Genomic DNA, 22,979 nt, shown 5'->3' with positions numbered 1-22,979 from the left:
AAATACCCAAAATTTCCAAAAGAAGAAAGGGCAAACTTTTCAAAACTTTCAGAATTGACCGAAAATGACAAAATTACCTTATAAAAAAAAAATTTACCAAATTGCCGCATTCCAAAATCCATCATTGAACAATTCTTCATTAATAAAAACGTAAAATCTTCATTTCTCGTCAGTCCTTGAAAAAAAATTTATCTGATGAAAATTCTAAAAAAATTGTAAAATAATGGAAAAAATTACATAACAAAACTTATTTACCTGCCAAGATAAAAATACAGAAAAAATGCGTACAACAACAAAAAACGCACGCCTCTCAATAAAAAGAGATAACCCTTGAAAGCAATCGAGAGTTGTCTAGATCGTGCTTAGGAGGCATTTTTACGCATTTTAATTTGATTTTTCCTCAAATACTTCACTTTACTTCCATCGACAAACAATTGACAAAAATTACTATCGATATTCGTTTCCCGGCTTATTATGCCGCTAAAAAGATGCAAAACTACCAGCAGCTGTCAACATTCGAATTTATTTAAGTGGATGCACTAATTAATATTTTTTCCATTAAAAAAAGTATTTTTTTCTCCCGTTCTCCTTTTTTTATTTTGCACACATGATTTTTTTTTCTTTACTTGCATTCATTGTCTAACTGCATTGTACGCGTTTTACTATTGAAGTAAAATTCCTTTATAGTCTCCGTTTTTTCTGCTATTGTTGCAATTGTTGTTCGGAGTTGCACGTGAGTTGTGACGAGTTCCTGAGAAAATTATGGTAATCATCTCGAATGTGCATCCCAAAATCCACGAGAATCTTGATTTTCTCTCAAAATTTTTGCAGAAGAGTCACAGAAAAAAAAATTTTTTTTTTTTTTTGACGAGAATGTAAAGTGAAAACTGATGCACTACAGCGTTCGCTGATGGGATGATTAGCAAAAACAAAAGAATAATGAAAAGAAATATTGCATAAAAGTGCTTTTGTGTAAGTGAGTCATTCAAAAAAAAAAAAAAAAAAATGAAAAAAAAAAATGGAAGAGAATATGCCATCTATCCATCCATCCATCGTCGACGCACAAAGACTTGCATGCGGGGGTAAGTGATATAGCGGGAATCGCGACATGGCGCTTAATAATCGTGTACAAGTACTTTTTTCCTTTCATTTTGTGCATTGAAATGCATATTTATCCTTTTTTTTCGCAGTGTCTCCCTGTCACTCCGTACGGCGCGCATTAGCTATTCACAAGAAAAAAATTCAAATAAGCATTGTTTAAAATTTCAGGTGCATATACAAGACTCTTTTGATCATACAGAGCAAAAAAAAATGTTGATCAAATATACATCAACAATCAACATTGAACGTTTTTTCTCCTTTTTTGCATGTAATTGCACGTCAGATAACTAATTCTGTTGATTATCGTGATTTGGCATCCCCCACACACGGAAAGTTCAATCGCCTATTTATTAAATAATGACAAGAACGTAGTAGGGGGTTAACGCGACGACGTCAAAGGTTGCGGCTCTCACGAGGATGTTGTTGACGATTACATGAGACATGAAAAATTTTGCAAAAGTAATTTTACCGCAATTCAATTAGCTTTGGAGCGCGGAAATGTTCAAGTTGTTTGAGCATGAATGAAAAATGAGAGCTTTTGTAAATTTATTTTAAAAAAAAATGTGAATGAAAAATTTTATTTTATTTTATTTTTTTTTTAATTTAATGCTCAATGTAATTTTGATGGATAATATTACGAAAATATTCACACAAAAAAATTAAAATAAATATTTTTTTTTTTTTTGCTTAAACACTCACGAGAATTAAAAATTATTTTACAAGGCAATTTTTTTACTACATGCATCAAAGAAAATTATGCAAATAAAAATAATTGTGCAAAAATAAAAAAAAATAAAACATAAAGGAAAGTGTTTCAAATGTGCAAATAAATAAAAAATAAAAGAAAAATTAAAAAAAAAATTTGATAAAAAAAAAAATTAATTTTTGCCTAAAAAATAGAAAAAAAATTGAAATGATTTTTTGTAAAGTCAAACTTTTTATAAAATTTTATAATTAATATTTTAATTAATTTTGATAATAATTAATTATTTTGAAATTTTTACAAAATAAAAATATTACGAGTAAAAAAAAATTAGTAAAAATATAATTTAATAAAAATTTTTGAAAAATATTTTTCGTTGATTATATTTTTAAATTTTTTTTTTATTTTTTTTATTTTATTTTATTTTTTTTTTTTTAGAAAATTCATGTTGAATTTTATTATTTGTTTAAATAAATTTATTTTAAATAGATTTTTATTTATTTCTATTTTAACTTCAAATTTTAAATTTATTTATAAATTATTTTAAATATAAATATAAATTTATTTATTTTTTTTTTAATTATTTTTTTAATTTAAATTTTGAAGTTTTTTAAATAAAATTCAACATGAAATTTCTTAAAAAAAAAATAAAATAAAAAAAAAATTAAATAAATTTAAATGTTTTAGTTTATTTTATTTATTTATTTTTATTATTTTTTGAAGGAAATGCAATTGTTGAATTTCATTTCAAAAATTAAATTTAATTTTTTTTTTTTAAATTAAAATGTTTTAATTTTTTTAATTTTATTTTTTTTCTTGAAAAAATATGTGAAATATTTTTAATTCTAATTTTTGGAATTTATTTTTTTTTTTTGTAAAATAATTTCTTGTTTATGAGGAAGATGAGTATCCTTAAATTTTTCTCCCTTTCCATCCGCTGAGTTAACTCGACAGTAAATAAAACGACAGACATTAGTTCAAATCCCGATGCTTACATAAATACGCGCGTTATCTGATGCCATTTTTGCAAAATCATATCTACGCAGAATAAACACAGACAGGTGCATATCTCCCTTTTAAATCTTAATTGGTTTGGAGTTCATGATGATTTTAATTTGTCACCGTTACTTGTGTTATTTGTGTTATTTACATGCATTTTTTTCTTTCTTTGACTTTTTTCTTTCAGATGATGCACTCGAAAAAGGAGAAAAATTGTGCGTGAATCAAGATGGAGCTTCCTTTGAGGGGCACTCGACATTTGATGCCGTCGCCGCCTGATGCATTGACACCGAATGTACATCATCATAGGCACCATCATCATCCGCCTCACAAGTTTACGAGTGCAAAAGACAGTTTATCGAAGAGTGAGGGACAGTTGAAAGCTGGATTCGCTCACAAAAAGCAATGTCGGTATCCGGAGGATCCTGAAAGTATTGACAGTATCGTGCGAGATGAAGCGCATATTATTAAACTTAAGCCGGGCAGTAAATCGATGGGAAGGAAGCAGGTGAGAAAAAAATTTTTTATGCTTGGTTTGGATTTAATATATAACACTTTGACTAAGTTCTGCTGAAAAAAAAAAAAAAATTAAAAAAAAAAAAAAAATTTTTTTTAAAATTAAAAAAAAAAATTTATTAAAAAAAAAAAAAAAAAAAAAAAAAAAAAAAAAAAAATTTTTTTTTTTTATTAAATCGAAAGGTTTAAAAAATGCAAAAAAAAATAAAATTAAAAAAAAAATTTTTAAATTTTATTTTGAATCTTAATTTTTATTTTGAAGAAAATAAAATTAATTAAAATAAAAGAAAATTATTTAAAAAATAAAAATTAAAAAAAAATTTTTTTTTAAATAAAAAAAAAAAAAGAAAAATTAAAAAAAAAAATTTTAAAAAAAAAAAATTTTTTTTTAAAAAAAAAAAAAAAAATTTAAAAAATAAAAATTAATATTTTTTTTTAAAAAATAAAATAAATTTTTAATGAAAAAAAAATTTAAAAAACTTTTAATGAAAAAAAAAAAATTAAAAATTAATAAAAAATTTTTTTTAGAAGAAAATTATTCAAAATTAAACCAAAAAATTTTACTTACATATTTTTAAAAAAAAAATTATATTTATTTTTTTTTCATTTTAGGGGCTTCTTTGGACTCAACATCGCGATCAAGCGAACATGAACCAATATGAAATCAACACGAGCGGAAAGTCAAAAAGTGTCTCGAATGTCTTTCACGACAAACATCCAGCCTGGCAAACGGCAGATCCCACAAATCCCGAGTACTCGTACGCCTATTGCGAGCCAATCATCAAAAAAATCGGCAAAGCGCCGCATCTTTCGACCACAATCCATCGCACGATAACGCCAAAAAACCCACTGCCAACTTCCCATTCGGACATCGAACTTTGCAAAACACACAAACCACCGCCGCCGCGCAATTCGTTGCGTGCCTTACTGACGAAAAGTTTTCGCAAATCCAGCGTCTCGCATCCCGACGAGCGACACACTTTCACGACGAATTACGGCAAAAAGGAGAACATTTACGAGGATGTCGATCGCGTTTTGGGCACAAAACCCAAACACAGCTTCTCGAGTGAGTCCGTCAACAAATTACCGCTGGATGAGGAGCTGAAATTCGTCGAGCTGCAACACAATCGTGTCATGAACGAACTGAGTTTGTCAATCGAGGAGATGCTGATGCCGTCGCAGAGCGAATCGGATCATCTCGATGCCCAACTTTTCGAAAATAGTCAACTGGATGAGTACAAAAGTTCGCCGACGGGTGCGAAAAATGCCATTTGCGACGACAAACGGATGAGTTTCGAGATGCTTCGACGTCCGGAACAACCTCTCTTCGCAACGACGACGCAAATTCAACTAAATCCCAGTTTCGATATCGACAGCGGGATCAGCGGAAGTTCAAGTAGTGCGGCAAGTTATGCGGGTTCGGTGCGTTATCGAACGAATTTTCCGACAACATCACGAAATACGACAATTTACGAGACCCCGGGAGCAGTTCAGGATCAAAGTCTGTCGCCATATCATCTAATTCGAGGGAATTCCGCGACTTGCGTGGATGATGCAGCAAAAAATCCCGATGTCGTGTACCCGGAACAATGCTCGCCCTTTTGCTGTTACGCGCCCGCTGACGAGCCACAAATTAGTACAAATAATGCAATGCAGTCCGAACGGCGAATCGAGACGATTTCGGAAAAGGTCATTTTGTGGAATAATAAAATGGCACGAATAAAACATGACACGTCGAATAGTACAAAATGTAGCGGTAAGCAAAATTTATCTCTTGGACCAGGAAACTATCAACAACGCAACGATTGAAGCCCTGAAAAATTTTTTCGTTCAACACCAAAGATTGTGATTTTTTTTCAAAAGAAGACTTTAGCACGTACTTAAAAAAAAAATTGGGAGTTTTTGTACAAAAGTTTTAACATGTAATGCCAGATTTTAGCATAAAATGCATTTTTTTAGTCATACATTCATTCACACATAGCAAAAAAATAGGAGGATGAACTATATAGAAACTTGTAATGAATAAAAATATTTATATGAATTAAGTGAACTTTTCTTTTTTCCTTGTTTTCTTATGTAACGTTTTAAAACATGTCTCTTCGTTTCCGCCTTGATGTTTTTTTTTGCTGAAAATTGCTCTTTTTACTTTTTGATGTCTGTCGTTCATTTTAAATTTTTTTTATGGAAATTTGCTCTTATTTGGCTTTTTTATTGTCTTTCGTTCAGTTAAAATAATTTAGTCGAATACAATTTTAATTAAATTATTTTTAAATTTTTTTTAATAAAAATTTTTTAATTTTTTTATAAATTTTTTCTATTTTTTTAATTTTTTAATTGATTTATATTTTTATTATTTTTTTAAATTTATTAATTTTTTTTTATAAAAAATTAACTTCTAAAAGTATGCAATTAACACTTTTTCTTTAAAATTAAAAAAATAATTTTTGCCCCTCTGAGGTATGCAATGAAGGTAACAAGACATTTTCTTAATTTTTCATGAATTCCTCATATTTTCTGGTATTTTTTTCATGCAGAAACCTTCTAACAAAAAATAAGAACAAATTACAAAAGAAATCAGAAAGATTCGTAAAACAGAAGTTGAGTTATAGCATTTCAAAATTTGTATGAATTTGAAAGTTAATTTTATTCACACAAATTTTAACATTTTATAACTCAAAATCTGCTTCACGAATTTTCCTGTAATTTTTTTTAATACAATTCATTTAGCTTTCAGAAGGTTTTAAAGCAGAAAATATAAGAAAATCGTAAAAAAGTATCAGAAAATCAAGAAAATTAAGAAAATGTCTTGTTGACTTCATTGCATACCTCATAGGGCACAAAATTTTATTTTTTAAATAGAAAATGTGTTAATTGCATACTTTTAGAAGTTATTTTTTTTAAAAAATTAAATTTAATTTAAAAAAATAATAAAAATTTAAATTAAATAAAAAAAATTTTATAAAAATTTAATTAAATTTAATTATTTATTATTTTTTTTAATTTATTTAATTTAATTTTTTAAATTAATTTTTAAATTATTTATTTATTTTTTTTTTCTTTAAAAATGAAATTTTTTTATATTTTTTTTATTTTTTTAAAATAAGTATTTTTAATTTATTTTATTATTTTTTTTATAATTTTAATTGAAGAGTTTCAAGATTTTTTTTTTTAAATAAAATAAATTTTTTTTATTCTTTGAATTTTATTGAATTTTTATTTTATTTTTTGTGAAAATAATAATTTTTTAATTTTCGATAAAAAAAAATTAAAATAAAATTAATTTTTTCTTTGGTAGAACGAAGTTCACAGGTCCGTCATTTTTCACTAAAATCTAAAAAAAATATTTTAACTTTTTATAAAAATGTCAAAAAGCACTCAAACCCGCAAAATATTTATTTTCACTGCGACACTTGATGACTTTTTACATGTGAATTAATATGCAATGCACATCATAAGTCTCTGCTCAAGTGTCTCTTTTAAGCGTAAGCACCGTATGATGCTTATTCAGGTCGAAACTCAACTATCTAATTATAAAAAGGGTGATACTTTCTCTGTCGGCAAATATCAAGAATATCAATTTACGCGTGCAAGAAAGACTTTTGCTGCAAATTCCTCAAACGAGTCTCCATTTTGTCGTGAGCTGCGTTGGTTGAAAAGCGCTTCAAATAAAAAGTTATTTTTTTAATAATAATCCTTACAAGCGTAATTTTTTAAGTTTACATAGTGTAACCAAATACTTTCGCTACACATTTTTTTTTTCTTTATTTTTCTATGTTTGCCCCTGAGTAATCTCGTTTGAAAAGGCAAAAAAAAAAGTACTTAACAACTACTTAGCAAACGAAATGCAGGCAGGTATGCATTTGTGTTTGTGCGTCGAAAAGAGGCCAACATTTAAATTATTCCCAGCTGATAATATTTATGTTTGTTTGCCTTTTCCATTTGAAAAAATGTAGTTCTATAAACCATCTTGATTACGAATTGTTTATTTATAAATCCTTTTTTTCTGTGTTAATAGAGCTAAAAGCCTTTAAGTACCTACTTTTCCGCTGTGAATAGAATTCTTTTATCTATTTCAAGGACCTCGATTATTTTTTTCGTATAAAAAATTTTATTTTTCTTCAAATATTTCCTCATAATGATCTATCATCGTTTTTACGACGCGATTAATACTCGAAATTTTCCCCGAATGCATCGCATCCACAGAATGGGCTGCTTTGAATAAACACGGGCCCCACACAATCGATAAATTGTTCGAATCCATTAAATTTGCTTCTCGATACTCGTTTACACTAAAAAAAAAAAAAAATTTTAAAGAAATTCATTAATCTGACGAAAAAAATGACTCACTGCGTGAGATGTTTAATTAAATATTTCAACGTTGCTTTCTCGTAGACGCCCAGAGTATTAATTTGTTGTCGTAGATGAGCAATATCACCTAAAAAAAATATTTACTCGTTATGTGTCAGCGTTGTGTAAAGAAAGTAAAGCTTACTTGGATTTTCAACGCATTCGTTGGCAATTTCGGGATTGATGAGTCCGGGAGTCAGTTCTCGGAAAAATTGCTTCAGTAATCCCGTTAGAGTGTTGGGTTCTTGATCCATTAGGCAATCGTAACGTTTTTCTGATTTGCTGCTCTTGTTGTCGATCTGAAATAAATTTAATATTTATTAATAGGAAAATTTAATTTTTTTTTAAATTAAAGAGGAATTAAATCAATTAATAAATTAATTTAAATTAAATTAAAATAATTATTTAAATATATTTTTTTTAAATTATTAAAAAATATATTTTTAAATTTAGTTAAATTTATTTATTTTTTTATTTAATTAAAAGAAATTTTTTTTTAAATAAAAAATAATTTTATATTTTAATTTATAAAAATTTATTTATTTTGAATTAATTTTTAAAAAATTATTTATTTTTTTAATTTTAAAAAATTATTATTATTTAAATTAATTTATAAATTAAATTTTAAATTTAAAATTTAAATTTTTTAATTTATTTAAATTTTAATTAAATAAAATTTTTAATTTATTAAAAATAAAATTTATTTTTATTTAATTAATAATTAAATTTTAATTTTAAATTTTTTGATTATCATTTTATTTAAAAAATTAAATAATTTAAATTTTTTTTTTTTTAATAATTAATTATTTTTTTTTTAATTTAAAATTATTTTTTTTAAATTTAAAATTAAAAAAAAAATTAAAATAATTTTTCAAAAATAAATATTTAATTGAATAATAAAATTAACTCAAAATATTAATTTTTTTTAAATATAATTCTTAAAAATTTAATTAAATTCCGAAAAATTTTTTAAAAATAAATTCCTTACCTTTTTTCTCAATTCATCCATCGTCGTTTTATTCCCTGACGCTCGATAAAGTCCCATTGTCTCAATAACTTCCCTCTTTTCCAACTCTTCGACGCAAGTCACGACAAAAGTTGGCACATTCAACTCACTCATTCGAAGTTTCTCCAACGAATTCCCAAATAATTTATTATCTTCCGGGCCAGGCCCGAGAGCCACTGTATGATCTCTCTTTTTAAACAAATTTTTAAATTTCACAAAAAATCCAATACTTTTGGGTGAATCGGCTTCCACGAGATCCGCCAAATTACTCGTACTTTTGGCATGTCGCAAACTCGTTCGTTCTTGCACAAAAGTGTGTCGATCGTTGAACGATCCCGTTCTCTTTGGCTTGAGCGAAATGTCTGATTTTTCTTTAATTTTTATCCGTGAACCGCGTTTCAGCTTGTCTTTTGGCATTTTTTCCGGAAATTCACTTGGAAATTCAAATCGTTTTTTGGTTTTGTCACTTTTTGGCGGTTTTTCTGTGTTTTTGATGAATTTGTGAGAATGATGGGTTTCTTTGGCTTCATTTTCTGTGGATTTATCTGGCTCGGAGACTTCTTCTGTGACAACAATCGATGGCGGGTATATTGGTTCATCGTGTAAAATCTAAAAATAAATAAAAAAAAATATTTTTAATTAAAAAAAAATATAAAAAAAAAATTAAAAAAAAATTTAAAAAAAATATTTTTAATTAAAAAAAAATAAATAAATTTTCAAAAATAAAAAAATAAATTTTAAAATATTTTTAATTAAAATTAAAAATTTTAAAAAATATTTTTAATTAAAAAAAAATTTTAAAAAAATATTTTTAATTAAAAAAAAATTTAAAAAAAATATTTTTAATTAAAAACGAAAATTAAATTAAATAATAAATTTTTTAAAAAAAAATTTTTAATTAAAAAATAAATTTTAAAAAATATTTTTAATTAAAAAATAAACTAAAAAAAAAATATTTTTAATTTAAAAAAATTATAAAATAAAATTAAAATTAAAAAAAAATTAATGGATTAGTTCAAAAAAATCACTTTTCCGTCGAAATTCTTACCACTTCATCCTCATCTTCGTTATCTCGAATCGTCGCGAGAAATTCTTTCACCGAGTTCGGCAGCATTTCCCTATCTAATCTCTTTCTCTTATCACTTCCGGGACGGAACAAAGACTCATTCGAGTAAATTTTCTTCCTCACATTATGCGTGGCATGCTCCGTGCCCCGATAAAATATTCGATTATCATGAGAATTCTCGTTGTTGTAAAAAATCACGACTTTCGAGTAGTTTCGTGAGTCACGCCGTGCATTTCCTTCCGCAAAACATCGCGTATCATCGACAATATCCATGAGATCCGCTGCCGAGGTGAAATCATCGCTCGCCGAAATCCAATCCTGCTCGTCTCGAATACTTGCCGACACTAATTTTTGGCTATCGCAATTCCAGATAAAGTAATAAATGTCATTATTTACCTCGGAGGGCGTCTCGGGCGAATTTTCCTTCGTGACAACTTCTTTGGCGGGGTTCATTGCCCCACTTTTTTTGAATTTTCGCTTTTTTACGGTGATCGTTAGCGATGCGCTCGGCTCTGCAGCACAAAAATAATTGCTATCGCGTCGCAGCCAATAAATTTTCTTGAAATATTTATCGTAAGATAACGTTATCGTGTTTAAACTAATTGATAAAAGTAGTCTATTAATGAGTTGCGTGGCTTCGTCGACGTTATTGAATCGCCCAAGATGATCATTATCGACACTTTTTTGAGAAATTACTGATAAACCGTCATTGTCTTGGTGAAAAATCGCATTTGTGGTTGTTAGATTAAAATTATCTTCGAGATTATGATCCAGAGATGTCACTTCAGGCCCATTGAGGAACGGATTGTTCGACCCTTCATGCCAATTTATGAGGATTTCTGCGGTTTTTTGCTCTTTTTTACGAAATTCTCGTTTGAATGACGCCAAAAAAAGCTCTAAACGTTGAAAAATCTCCTCAGGGTCACTTTCTGCTGCTTCAAAATGTGTCAAAAATCGCTCATCGAAGGTCTTTGAAGGAATCGGCTTCACGTTGTAGACTTCAGATGCGTCGTAATCTTCCGTGGTTGCACCCAAGGCCCGTATCCAAGCACTGACATTCGCTGTTTGAGCGTAAAATGATAAATTCTCGTACGTAGCTTCGTCGACGTCACTCGACAACTCATCTTCGTGACGCATTCGGCTCATCTCCGTCATGTCAAACGTAACATTTGTCTTGAAAAGTGTCTCGCTACGCACCAAACATATCTCACTTTTGCGAATTTTCGGTCGTTTCGTGAGATTTGTCTTGAACCGAAACAATTTTTTGATGAAATTTCGATTTTTTTGCCCATCTCGAGGCGAAAAAGTGACATCGTCGTTACAAAACCCGCAGATTTCGTCGTAAATTCGCCCGCAATCGTGACAAATGTTCTCGTAAATGTTCTCCGGACTGTAATAATCCGTCGTTGTGGTCAATTGTTTCAAGTTTTCATAAATATTTTCGGATAAAGTGGTGTCACTTTGGCTCCGAGATGATAAATTAACGAAAGGATTCGTGCCAGAACGGAAGGAATCCAACAATTTCTTGCGGAAATCGTCGTCGATTTGACTTTGAATCATCTTGAAACGTAAAAAACTCTAAAAAGATGCGATCGAGAACATCTTCCGAATGATACTGAAGTAAAAATGATACAGATGACGCATAAATTTAATTGTACTGAAGTTCCCTTTTGATCATTTGCCATGACAAACGTTAATTTTTTTTCGACTTGATTGTCTTAATTAATTTATATATGCTCCGTACATGCCAGAAAGAGTTCAAAGTTAATAATAATTTTTCAACTAGTTAAAACAATTACATCATTGTTGTCCATTCCAGTTAATGCGATGCATGGGCGAAGAGTTCTGAATGAAAAAAATGCATTTTTGCATTAAAAGTTAATCAAAGGGTTCTTTTGTTGAAGAATTCTTGAATGTGAATGAGTGCTTGGGTCACTCAAGTGTTGTCCAGAAATGCAATTTTTTGATGGTCAAGAGCTTAAGAGGTGCTTGTTGGTCATTTAGTGTGCGACGAGACTTGAAAGGATGTTTAATTTTGAATAATTTGCGGTTTTTGTGTTTCTTTAATGACGGAAGGGGACAATTTTTTAAGTGTAAAAAGTGCAAAATGAGAATTTAAAGGTAATAAAAGTTTTAAATTTTAAGAAGTTAATTTTATATTGTTGACTTCAGATGAAAATATTCTGTGAATTTTTATTTTTGTTAATTAAAATTTATTTTTTTTAAATTTCTTCAAATTTATTATTTTTTAATTTTATTTTTATTTAAAAAAATTATTAAAAATTTTAATATTTTTTTAAATTTAATTATTTTTATATTTTTTTAATATTTTTTTATATATTTTTTTTTATTTTTTTTTTATTTTTTTTTATTTTTTTTATTTTTTTTTATTTCATTAATTTTTTAAATTTCAATTTTTAAAATTTTTTTATTTTAAATTATATTTTTAAATTTTTATAAATTTTTTTAATAAAATTTTTTTTTAAAAAATTTAAAAAAAAAAATTTTTTTTTTTTTTTTTAATTTTTTTAATAAAAAAATTAATTTTTTTTTTTTTTAATTTTTTTTTTAATAATTTTAGTAAAATAACACTAAAAATCTGTTTTAAATTAAAATTTAATTTTTTTTTTTAAATTTAAAAATATTTTTTTTAAATTTTAAAATTTTTTTTTAAATTTTAAATTTTTTTTTTTATTTAATTTTTTTTTTAATTTTTTTTAATTATTTTTTTTAAATTTTTAAATTATTTTTAATTAATAATTTGTAATTGTTTTTTAAATTATTTTTTATTTTTAAATTTATTTTTTAAATTAATTTTTTTAAAATTTTTTTCAAAAGCCTCAAATAAAAATACTTACGTTATGATGAAAAACAACAAAATAAAATAATTCAGGCGCTGAGTAACTTGCTCTCATAACAAAATTTTTAAACTACTCACTTGAAAATTATTCAAACAAATGAGAATTTGAATTCACAACCAAACTAAAATTAATTCCATTTCACTTGCTAATGAAGTGTTTCCAATCAAATCATCCAGAAAATCCATAATTGATTATTTTCTCATTGCAAAAGTTTAAAAAAAAATCTCATTTTTTTCACAGTCAATCTCCAACTTTTCCCCAAACAAGACCTGAAAAGAAAAATGAATCGCTTGTTATTTCTCGTCGTAATGCTCGTCATCTTCGCCGTTCTTGTCGCGGGCTTGCCAAAAGATGCCGAGCAACGCACCAAACGTGACTTACCTCCGGAAAAATATCCGCAATTTCCCATCAAGGCAGCAATGACGTATGTTTTGCCCACGAAAGATGCGAACGGAGCAATTTCCTGCCCGGGAGGAGGAGAATCCAATGGCGCCGTTTGTGTCGAATTTCAAGAGCCGAATTAATATTTCTGAATTTATTATTAATAAAACACGATTTTGCTTCGTTTATTGTTTGATTTTGTCGCGCAGAGAGAGAGAAGTAGACGAATTGATTTGCAACAGTTGGTAACTGTGCGGTTTTTCCGGGCAGACGGTGTCGATGTCTCGATATTGGAAAATTATTAATTCATAAATTTCGATAAAATGATGTCTCTGTTAATTGGCGAAAAGTGTTAGATCTCGAATTGGATTTGACGATTGTGGTTTTTTGCGGAAATTGGATGTATTCTTGAATGAAAATCCAATTTTGTTGCTAATGGAGACTTTAATTTGGTTTTTGTTTTGCTAAAAAATGAATTTTTAACGAAAATACGTAAAGTAGTCGAATATGCTTCAAAATTTTTATGAAAATTTTTTTTTTCTTTCGTGAAATGTCAACCTGTATTTTATTGTTTATTAATTTATTACCGTAATTGACATTCAATTTGAAAAAAAAAATTAAAATTAAATTAATTTTTTAATTATTAATTAAATTTATTCATGGTTAAAATAAAAAAAAAAAAAAATAAAAAAAATAAAATAAAAAAATAATATAAAAAAATGTATTTTATGAAGTTTTCAACTTTAAATGTCTGATTCAAGTAATTTAATAGAAAATTGAAAAAAAAAATAAAAAAAAAAAATATTTTATTTAATTATTTGTATTATTTTTTTTAATTATTAATTAAATTTATTAATGGTTAAAATAAAAAAAAATAAGTTAATTAAAAATTTAAATTAAAAATTTAAAAAAATATATTGTAAAAAAAATTAAAAAATATGTGAAAATTTACAATTTTCAAAATAAAAAAAAAATATTAAAAATTTTCAAAACATTTATCAAAATAATATTTAAAAATTGAAAAAAAAATTTTTTCAGTAAAATTTTAATTTGACTTATTGAAATTGATTAATTTTTTTTTTTCGTGCTTACATCATTTAAAAAAAAAATAGAAAAATTTAAATTTAAAAAATTTGAATTTTTAAAAATTATATTGAAATTGGAAAGAAAATATTTAAAATAAAAAAAAAATATTGAAATATTTAAATTCAATTAATTTAAATTAAATTAAATTTAAAATAAATTTAAAAAAATAAATTATACTAAATTTAATTATTAATTAAAAATAAAAAAAAAATGAAAAATATATGAAAATTTATGATTTTCCATATAAAAAAAAATATAAAAATTTTTCAAGAAATTCATTAGAATAATATCTATGAAATTTCCCTGAAAATATTAAAATTTAACAAAAATTTATTAAAATAATATTTAAAAAAATTTGAAAAAAAAAAAATTAAAAAAATTAAAACATTTTTTTTTAATTTTAAAAAATTCCTGAAAATATTAAAATTTAACAAAAATTTATTAAAATATATTGAGAAAATAAAAAAAATAATTAATTTAAATTAAATTTATATTTTTAAATTAACAAACACTTAAAAAAAATTTCTAAAATAATTTTTCGTAATTAAAAAAGAGAAAATATTTAACATACTCAAAAGAATGTTCAAATACCTCTCAAAAGCATATAAGTAGTTAACTAACAAATTTCCACTTTTTCATGTCAATTGAAATTCCAAAACCATTGAGAGTACTCGAAAATACTACGTAATCACGAATCAGTTCAAACAATCTCGAGAGCCGAATTAAACTGATAACTGGATGATCGGAAACAAAAATGAATCAAAAAAGAGGAAGTTGTATCAGTCTGACTTGCATCGTTCATCGAACAACATCAAAAATTATCAGTATTTTTTTACGAGAGAAATTTTTTTCACATCTTTCAGAACGAGTTCTATCTTCTTATCAGTATTGTCATGCCGTTTGTGATGTCTAGCAGTAGTAAACAAAGCAACATGACGTTCCATCGAACTCTTTTTGTGATTTTTTTCGTTGTTTCTGTCAATTTTACACACGGACAAGAGTTTTTCTCGCAGTTGGATGGCGAAGTTTTAACGAATTTCATCGAAAATGAATATTATGTGACACGAGGCATCGTTGAAAGGCACACAGAAGACCTGAAATGCATCAAAGACTTGCGATATTTCGCCCAACAGCTGCGCGATCGTCGAAAATGGGCCATGGATATGTTCGATTCGTGGGCAAAGGGACCTCCTTCGGGGATTTTTTACGGCAACAACATAAATTTCGGCAATTTTGACCAATGTTTAGCTGTGAGGCATCAAAATGAGGAGAAATTGATTGTTGGAAAGCATTGCACGGTCACGACTCAGTTTAAAGATCCCGAAAAAAAGGAAGCTACGATGCTGAATGAAGTGTTTGATGTCAAATTTTTACCTCAACCCGCTAAAAATAGGTAAGAAAAATTAAATTTTATGAAAAAAAATTAAAAATTTTAATAAAATTTACTTTTAGATCTCAGTTGGCGATCAGTTTGGGCATTTGTGTGCCGAATTCGTGTCACAGTGATTTTATTTACAACTTAACGAATGATTTTTTAACGCAAAAATTCAACATGAGCCTTGCTCAGTACAACCAAGAAGAGTTTTGTAGTGCTCCGAAGGACCCTTTTGAAGCCATTGACTATGTAACGATGTAAGATTTGACTTTTTAAGCTTCAATTTGCTCATAAAATTAATTATTTGCTTTTTAGAGGCATTTTTGGAACACTTTTCGGAATAATTTTCCTTTGTACCGTTTACGAATTGTGGCTTTTGAGACGAGGAAGTAAGAAAATTCAATTTTTCCTCTTAAATTTTGTTAAAAATTTGTTTTTTTTCAGTGCCAGGTCGTCCAATTTTGCTGATTTTCTCTGCTTATCGCAACAGTCGGAAGATTTTCACATCAAAAACTTACAATTCGCCCGAAGTTCTTCATTGTCTCAACGGAATTCGTGTTCTCAGCTTGATTTGGATCGTTTTTGGGCATTCCTACATGACTTTTCTCATGAATCCGTTGCTAAACAAGCGCGAACTCATCAATTGGCTGCAATCGTACATGTCCTGCACCGTTCTCGGCGGCTCCGTAGCTGTCGATAGTTTCTTCCTGCTTAGCGGAGTGCTCGTTTGTTGGGTCATTCTCAAAGATTACAAACGAGGTACTCCGAAAAATTTGTTGAAATTGTATTTTCATCGATATTTGAGACTTGCGCCGTCATTTGCTGCCCTCGTGCTGCTTTGTGTGTCGCTCTACAGATATTTCGGAGACGGTCCGTTATGGAATAAAGTGTTGGAAGGACTTGTAGAGCCGTGTCAACGTAATTGGTGGTCAACGTTGCTTTTCATTCAGAATTACTACAATCCGGAAGATATTTGTTTGGGACATTTGTGGTATTTGTCGGTTGATATGCAACTATTTATTGTGGCGCCGTTCTTGATTTTTTTGATGCACAAGTGGGGAAAAAAGGTTTTTCCGCTGTTATCGGCGATGATAGCTGCTTCGATGGCAACGGCGTTCTATAATAGTTATCGGAATGAGTTTAGAGTGTCGGCGATTGATAATGTGTAAGTGAAATTTTTTTTTATAAAATTTTTAAAAAATTAAATTTAAAAAAAAATTATTTTAATTTTAAAAATTTTTAATTTAAATTTAAAAAAAAAATTAATTGAAATTTTTAAAAAATTCTAATTAAAATATTTAAAAAAATAATTTCTAAAAAAAAAAATGAATTAAAAAAAATTATTTAAATTAAAAAAAATTATTTCATTTTTAAAAAAATTAATTCAACTAACAAAAAAATAATTTGATTTTTTTCTTTAATTTTAGCATTAGAGGAAGAACTTTAGCAAAAGGACGTTTAATTTGTAAGTTTTTTTAAAAATTTCAAAATTTTTGGTCATATTTAAAAAAAAAATGGAAAAAGTTTAAATTATATTAAAAATTAAAAAAAAATGATTCGTAGGTTAAAAATTAATTAAAATAAATTAAAGATTTCGTTAAATTAAAAATAAAAAAGTTAAAAAAAAAAATTCTAAAAAAAATAATAAAAATAAAAAATTACTAAATTAATAAAAAAAATTCATTAAAGCAATAAAATAATTAAAATTAAAGAATATTTAAAAAAAATATTTTGAAAAAATAGTTGAAAAATAATTTTCTCAAAAAATAAATTAATTAAAATTAAAATAAAAAAAATAATTGAATTCACTCAAAATAAATTTAAAAAAAATAAAAAAAAATTCAAAAAATTCTTAAAAAAAAAATTTGACTTATAAGAGGCTTTCAAAAGAGAGCATTTTTAAATAAATTTTTTTTGTAAAAAAATTGTTTTAATTTTTAAAACTTTTTTTTTTATTTTTGAAGATATTGTTAAAAAGTTTAAAAAATTTTGTACTTTAAAAAAAATTTAATTAATTTTAATATTTTTCTTTTTTTTTAGACTATCCAACGCACATCCGCATGGGCGCCTACATCGTCGGCTTGATGCTTGGTTACATTCTTTTCACCCTTAAAAATCGTCAAATTCGTCTCCCTCGACTCGCAGCAGTTTTCGGATGGATTTTATCCATAACGAATTGTTTCACCATCGTTTTTGGCATTTATTCCTTCCAACAACCCGACTACAATGCATCGATTTTCGTGGATGCCACATACGAAGCAATAATTCGTGTTTTATGGGCTCTTTCACTTTCGTGGATGATTTTTGCTTGTGTCAAAGGATACGGATCGATCATCAACTACTTTTTAAGTTTATCGATATGGCAACCTCTTGGAAAACTCTCGTATGCGATTTACTTGTTGCACTATCCGGTACAAATTTATTTCGTCAGTCAGCAACGTGAAGCCGTTCATTTCTCGAATATCAATGCGATTTTCAAATTTTGGGGAGATTTCATGATGAGCACGTGTTTGGCGGTTATTTGGGTCTTGACATTCGAGATGCCGTTACTTGGAGTGCAAGAAATGATGACGAGACGAGGACAACCAACAGACCCGAGCTTTTATGAAAAAAATCGAGTTTTTCAAAGGGCTTCGAGTTCGGTAGCAGTACAAATTGACAACGACGAGACTCCAAAATCGTCAAATTCTTGAATTCTTTTATTTACTAAAAAAAATTAATTTAATATTTTATCAGAAAAAAATAAGTTTCATTTATTTTTGTTTGTAGTTGGGGATAGGGGGATGCTTAAAGAGCCATTTTACGACCCTCGATACTAATTTCCACGGCACGTCGTGTCTGTTTGAGACGTTTGGCGTCGATAAATTTCTTCAAATGTTTCTCGTAGCGGTTGGGTTTCTTCTTTGTAATCTACAAAATTTTTTTTTTTAGAAAAAATTTCAAAAATAAAAAAAAAAGAAAAAAACTTACTCTGCTCATGTCGACTTCACACGTGGATTTGGGACGAACAACGTAATCTTTGTTGGATGGCATTGGAACACGAGCACGTGCAACCCATCCTTTGTCTCCGGGTCTCAGAGCTTTTTCTTCCTTGAAGATGCCTTTCTTCGTCGAACTGCTCGTCTCTTCACGACTGGGACTTTGTTTGCGTTTGCGTGGCATTTGCGCTAAATCACGTTGTTGACGCTCCTCACGAGACATAGCTAAAAAATAATAAAAAAAAAATTCAATGAAATTCAGAAATTCAAAATATTTTTTAAAAAAAAAAAAAAAAAAAGGAAATTTAAAAATGTTAAAAAAAGCAAAAAATTTAAAAATTTTTAAAGAAATTTGTAAAAAGAAATAAAAAATTTAAGGAAAAATTCGAAAAAAAAAATAAAAAAAAAAAAATTTAAAAAAAAAAAAATTAAAGAAATTAAAAAATTTAAAGAAATTGAAAAATTTAAAGAAATTAAAAAATTTAAAGAAATTAAAAAATTTAAAGAAATTAAAAAATTTAAAGAAATTGAAAAATTTAAAGAAATTGAAAAATTAAAAAAAATTTAAAAATTGAAAAATTTAAAGAAATTAAAAAATTTTAAGAAATTGAAAAATTCGAAGAAATTGAAAAATTAAAAAAAATTAAATTAAAATTAATTAAAATAAAAAATTATGAAAAAATAAAAAAAAAATTCAAAAATGTGATAAAATAAAATTTTGAAAAAAAATGGTAAAAAATGAAAAATTCACCTTTAAAATCACAACTGAGGTTAAAAATAGGACGAGCCCATTCGGAAATCAGTCTTCCCGCTCTATCACGATTGTACTTTGTCTCATTTGGATGTTTGTACAAGTACATAACTGCCTTGCCGATACCCGATTGCTTCAAATATGTCTTGTCAATTGTTGGGAACTGTTCAAAAAAAAAAAATTTTTAATTTCACAAAAACAAAAAAAAATGAAATTAACTCACGTCTGATAGTAATTTGAGGATACTTTCGCGAATTTGAAGGCATGGTAAACTCTTGTTCGGTAACGGCGCCAGCCAATCCGTGAGAACATTCAAAACGTTGTGCTCCAAAAAGGCCAGTTGCAAATCCTTCTTAATCAGTTGCGACATCACCTGTTTCAGCATGGAAATTTTCTTCGTAGCTGGTTGCCCGGCTTGATTCAATTCACGATCTTCTTCCGCGGCATCGCGCATCGTTTGCAACAAATGTGCAATCAAGTCGTCGTTGTCGTTAATCAAGTCAATGTCATTCCGTTTGCGTCGTTTGGTTTTTTCTTCCTTCTTTCGTGCCAACATTGCGTCAAAATCGGACTCGAATTGATGCCCGCCGGTGCCTCCTTCCATGTCATCGGGTTTATCGTCGTCGTCTGAATCGATAATTCCCGCATTTCCCGCAGCTTCGGCATTTTCTCCTTCTTTGGGGGGTTCTTCGTCGCCACTTGCCGAATCCAAACGTTTTCTTTTTGAGGGACTTTCATCTTCGGAGTCGCTGAGAATTTTGCGGGAACGTTTTGCGCCTTCGCCTTCGGGAGATCCGCTTCTGGAACGAGAACGACTTCCACGAGAGCTTCGGGATGCGCTTCTGGAACGACTACGACTTCCGCTGCGTGATCTACTGCCAGATTTGGAGCGAGATCTGCTTCGGGAACGCGAACCTGACTTTGAACGTGAACGACTTCGACTTCCGCGGGAGCTTCTTGATCCACTTCGAGATCGAGATCGACTTCCGCTTCTCGAACGACTTCTTGAACCGCTGCGGGAACGCGATCTACTGCTTCGCGAGCCACTTCTACTGCGAGCTGAGCCGCTTCTGCTTCTGCTTCGTGAACCAGATCCTGAACGAGAACGAGATCTTGACCCGCTTTTACGTGAACCGCTTCTCGAACGTGATCGAGACCCGCTTTTTCTCGATCCGCTTCGTGAACGAGACCGCGAAACACTCTTATTTGATGCACTTCCGCTTCGGGATCGCGATTTCGCCGCACTTTTGTTCGATTCGACACTTCCATTTCTCGAACTTTGTCGCGGACTGCGACTTACAGACTTTCTTTGGCTCACAGGCGTTCGTGAACGAGATTTTCTCCCGTTCGAAACGTTGCTCGCTGCACTTCCAGGTCTCGATTCGCTCCCTGCGGGACTTTTCGCTTGCGTATAATGTGTCGATTTGTTCGATTCAACACTCGCAGCACGTTGCGAACTCCGAGAACCCGAACGACTTCGATCTTTTGACGGGGAACGCGAACCTGAGCGACGCGACGAGGATCGTCCATTTTGTGAAGTTGCGGGAGAAGTGCTTCGTCGAGCCTCATCTGCTGCTACGGGCGACGACGGTGCTTCTTCTTCGTTATTTGTGCCATTTTCCATCGAAGCATCGTGCGAATCTTCCTTCGAAACGTTGTTTTCGGAACCTGCGAAATTTCAGGAAATTGTGAAAAAAATGACGCATTTGAAGGACACTCGTCGGCATTGAATTTTTCGCGTGAAAAGCGAAAGTTACTCACTTGTATCCACATCCATGGCAAGAAATCGACGCTACTTTAGCGGTTCTTGAGACTTTTTACACGAAAACTCGGACAAATTACTGGATTTCTGGGGATTTTCGGTTGATACGATGCTCACTCGAGGAATTATTTTGACAGGTTGACGAACAACACGATTTGACAGAAAGGCAAGCACAATTTCGAAAAGTGTTTCATGTTTCTACTTTTTATGAAAATTTTGATTTTTCGATTTTTTTTTTTGATTGAAATTGCTCGAAAATTATTTAAAAATAAAAATTTTCAATATTTTTACATTTTGAACCATTATTAAAGTTCAATACAAAAAATTTGAAAATTTTCATGAAAATTAAATTTTGAAAAAATAAAAGTCAAAAGAGAACCTTTTAAAAATTATGCCAAAAAATTATGCTTATAAACCATCAAATGGGCTCTCAAGATGAAAATTACGTATTTTTTACGTATTTTTTATTTGTCAATATTCAAGCTTAAGAACCATCCAAAAGACATCCAAAGGCATTTTTCATAACTTTTGTTCAATTTCAAGCTTATAAACCATCAAATGGGCTCTCAAGATGAAAATTACGTATTTTTTACGTATTTTTTATTTGTCAATATTCAAGCTTGAGAACCATCCAAAAGACATCCAAAGGCATTTTCCATAACTTTAGATCAATTTCAAGTAATAAATTGATTAAAAATGATAAATTAGAGCCCTCTGACAAATTTCAATCCATTTGGAGCAAGATTTGACAAAAATAGCTTTGACACAGTTTTTTTGCTCTTGATTTAGTTTTCAAAACAAAACTATGTCAAAGAAAAAATTTTTTTCAGTTTTAATTTTTTGGCAGTTTTGAGTTATAAAATGATTAAAAATGATAAATTAGAGCCCTCTGACAAATTTTTATCCATTTGGAGCAAGATTTGACAAAAATTGCTTTGACACAGTTTTTGACACAGTTTTTTTGCTCTTGATTTAGTTTTCAAAACAAAACTATGTCAAAGAAAAAATTTTTTTTCAGTTTCAATTTTTTGGCAGTTTTGAGTTATAAAATGATTAAAAATGATAAATTAGAGCCCTCTGACAAATTTTTATCCATTTGGAGCAATATTTAACAAAAATGGCTTTGACACAGTTTTTGACACAGTTTTTTTGCTCTTGATTTAGTTTTTAAAACAAAACTATGTCAAAGAAAAAATTTTTTTCAGTTTCAATTTTTTGACAGTTTTGAGTTATAAAATGATTAAAAATGATAAATTAGAGCCCTCTGATAAATTTTTATCCATTTGGAGCAAGATTTGACAAAAATTGCTTTGACACAGTTTTTTTGCTCTTGATTTAGTTTTCAAAACAAAACTATGTCAAAGAAAAAATTTTTTTCAGTTTCAATTTTTTGGCAGTTTTGAGTTATAAAATGATTAAAAATGATAAATTAGAGCCCTCTGACAAATTTTCATCCATTTGGAGCAAGATTTGACAAAAATAGCTTTGACACAGTTTTTGACACAGTTTTTTTGCTCTTGATTTAGTTTTTAAAACAAAACTATGTCAAAGAAAAAATTTTTTTTCAGTTTTAATTTTTTGGCAGTTTTGAGTTATAAAATGATTAAAAATGATAAATTAGAGCCCTCTGACAAATTTTCATCCATTTGGAGCAAGATTTGACAAAAATTGCTTTGACACAGTTTTTGACACAGTTTTTTTGCTCTTGATTTAGTTTTTAAAACAAAACTATGTCAAAGAAAAAATTTTTTTCAGTTTCAATTTTTTGGCAGTTTTGAGTTATAAAATGATTAAAAATGATAAATTAGAGCCCTCTGACAAATTTTTATCCATTTGGAGCAAGATTTGACAAAAATTGCTTTGACACAGTTTTTGACACAGTTTTTTTGCTCTTGATTTAGTTTTTAAAACAAGACTATGTCAAAGAAAAAATTTTTTCAGTTTCAATTTTTTGGCAGTTTTGAGTTATAAAATGATTAAAAATCATAGAATGAACCTTTCAGTTAAATTTTGGTTCATTGTTTAAGAATTTTTTTTAATTTAATAG

At 28.4% G+C, this 22,979-nt stretch overlaps 3 protein-coding genes across 3 annotated transcripts; 1 reads left to right on the top strand and 2 right to left on the bottom strand.

The window, feature by feature from the left end:
• Positions 1 to 7,420: 7,420 nt before the first annotated feature.
• Positions 7,421 to 10,349, bottom strand: LOC134834929 (rho GTPase-activating protein 15-like). Its single transcript, XM_063849734.1, has 5 exons — positions 9,721 to 10,349; positions 8,655 to 9,281; positions 7,812 to 7,965; positions 7,667 to 7,754; positions 7,421 to 7,608 (listed from the first exon to the last, which is right to left on the bottom strand). The coding sequence occupies exons 1-5, from the start codon at positions 10,189 to 10,191 to the stop codon at positions 7,428 to 7,430; spliced, it is 1,521 nt and encodes a 506-aa protein (XP_063705804.1). The 5' UTR covers positions 10,192 to 10,349; the 3' UTR covers positions 7,421 to 7,427.
• A 4,518-nt stretch (positions 10,350 to 14,867) lies between these two features.
• On the top strand, positions 14,868 to 18,173 carry LOC134833370 (nose resistant to fluoxetine protein 6-like). The gene is made up of 6 exons (XM_063847675.1): positions 14,868 to 15,459; positions 15,519 to 15,698; positions 15,757 to 15,830; positions 15,886 to 16,606; positions 16,869 to 16,906; positions 17,482 to 18,173. The coding sequence occupies exons 1-6, from the start codon at positions 14,960 to 14,962 to the stop codon at positions 18,132 to 18,134; spliced, it is 2,166 nt and encodes a 721-aa protein (XP_063703745.1). The 5' UTR covers positions 14,868 to 14,959; the 3' UTR covers positions 18,135 to 18,173.
• LOC134833371 (protein IWS1 homolog) lies at positions 18,123 to 21,065 on the bottom strand. Its single transcript, XM_063847676.1, has 5 exons — positions 20,932 to 21,065; positions 19,394 to 20,838; positions 19,171 to 19,333; positions 18,412 to 18,644; positions 18,123 to 18,351 (listed from the first exon to the last, which is right to left on the bottom strand). Exons 1-5 carry the CDS (start codon positions 20,945 to 20,947, stop codon positions 18,229 to 18,231), a joined length of 1,980 nt encoding a protein of 659 aa, XP_063703746.1. The 5' UTR covers positions 20,948 to 21,065; the 3' UTR covers positions 18,123 to 18,228.
• Positions 21,066 to 22,979: the final 1,914 nt, after the last annotated feature.

Source organism: Culicoides brevitarsis, chromosome 3 (genome assembly GCF_036172545.1).
Source record: "Culicoides brevitarsis isolate CSIRO-B50_1 chromosome 3, AGI_CSIRO_Cbre_v1, whole genome shotgun sequence".
In the NCBI taxonomy this organism is placed as follows: domain Eukaryota; kingdom Metazoa; phylum Arthropoda; class Insecta; order Diptera; family Ceratopogonidae; genus Culicoides; species Culicoides brevitarsis.
This window is presented reverse-complemented; position numbering and strand designations above follow the sequence as displayed.

Bases quoted from the DNA above. Each gene is read 5' to 3' on its own strand.
- LOC134834929 (XM_063849734.1), bottom strand. From the start codon at position 10,191: ATGAACCCCGCCAAAGAAGTTGTCACGAAGGAAAATTCGCCCGAGACG. The intron at 9,282-9,720 runs GTAAGAATTTCG...ATTTATTTTTAG, and splicing joins ACGAAGATGAGGATGAAGTG to ATTTTACACGATGAACCAAT. The intron at 7,755-7,811 runs GTAAGCTTTACT...TATTTTTTTTAG, and splicing joins CGAATGCGTTGAAAATCCAA to GTGATATTGCTCATCTACGA.
- LOC134833370 (XM_063847675.1), top strand. From the start codon at position 14,960: ATGCCGTTTGTGATGTCTAGCAGTAGTAAACAAAGCAACATGACGTTC. The intron at 15,460-15,518 runs GTAAGAAAAATT...ATTTACTTTTAG, and splicing joins CCTCAACCCGCTAAAAATAG to ATCTCAGTTGGCGATCAGTT. The intron at 15,831-15,885 runs GTAAGAAAATTC...GTTTTTTTTCAG, and splicing joins GTGGCTTTTGAGACGAGGAA to TGCCAGGTCGTCCAATTTTG.
- LOC134833371 (XM_063847676.1), bottom strand. The intron at 18,645-19,170 runs GTGAATTTTTCA...ATTATTTTTTAG, and splicing joins CCTCAGTTGTGATTTTAAAG to CTATGTCTCGTGAGGAGCGT. The intron at 18,352-18,411 runs GTAAGTTTTTTT...AAAATTTTGTAG, and splicing joins GTGAAGTCGACATGAGCAGA to ATTACAAAGAAGAAACCCAA.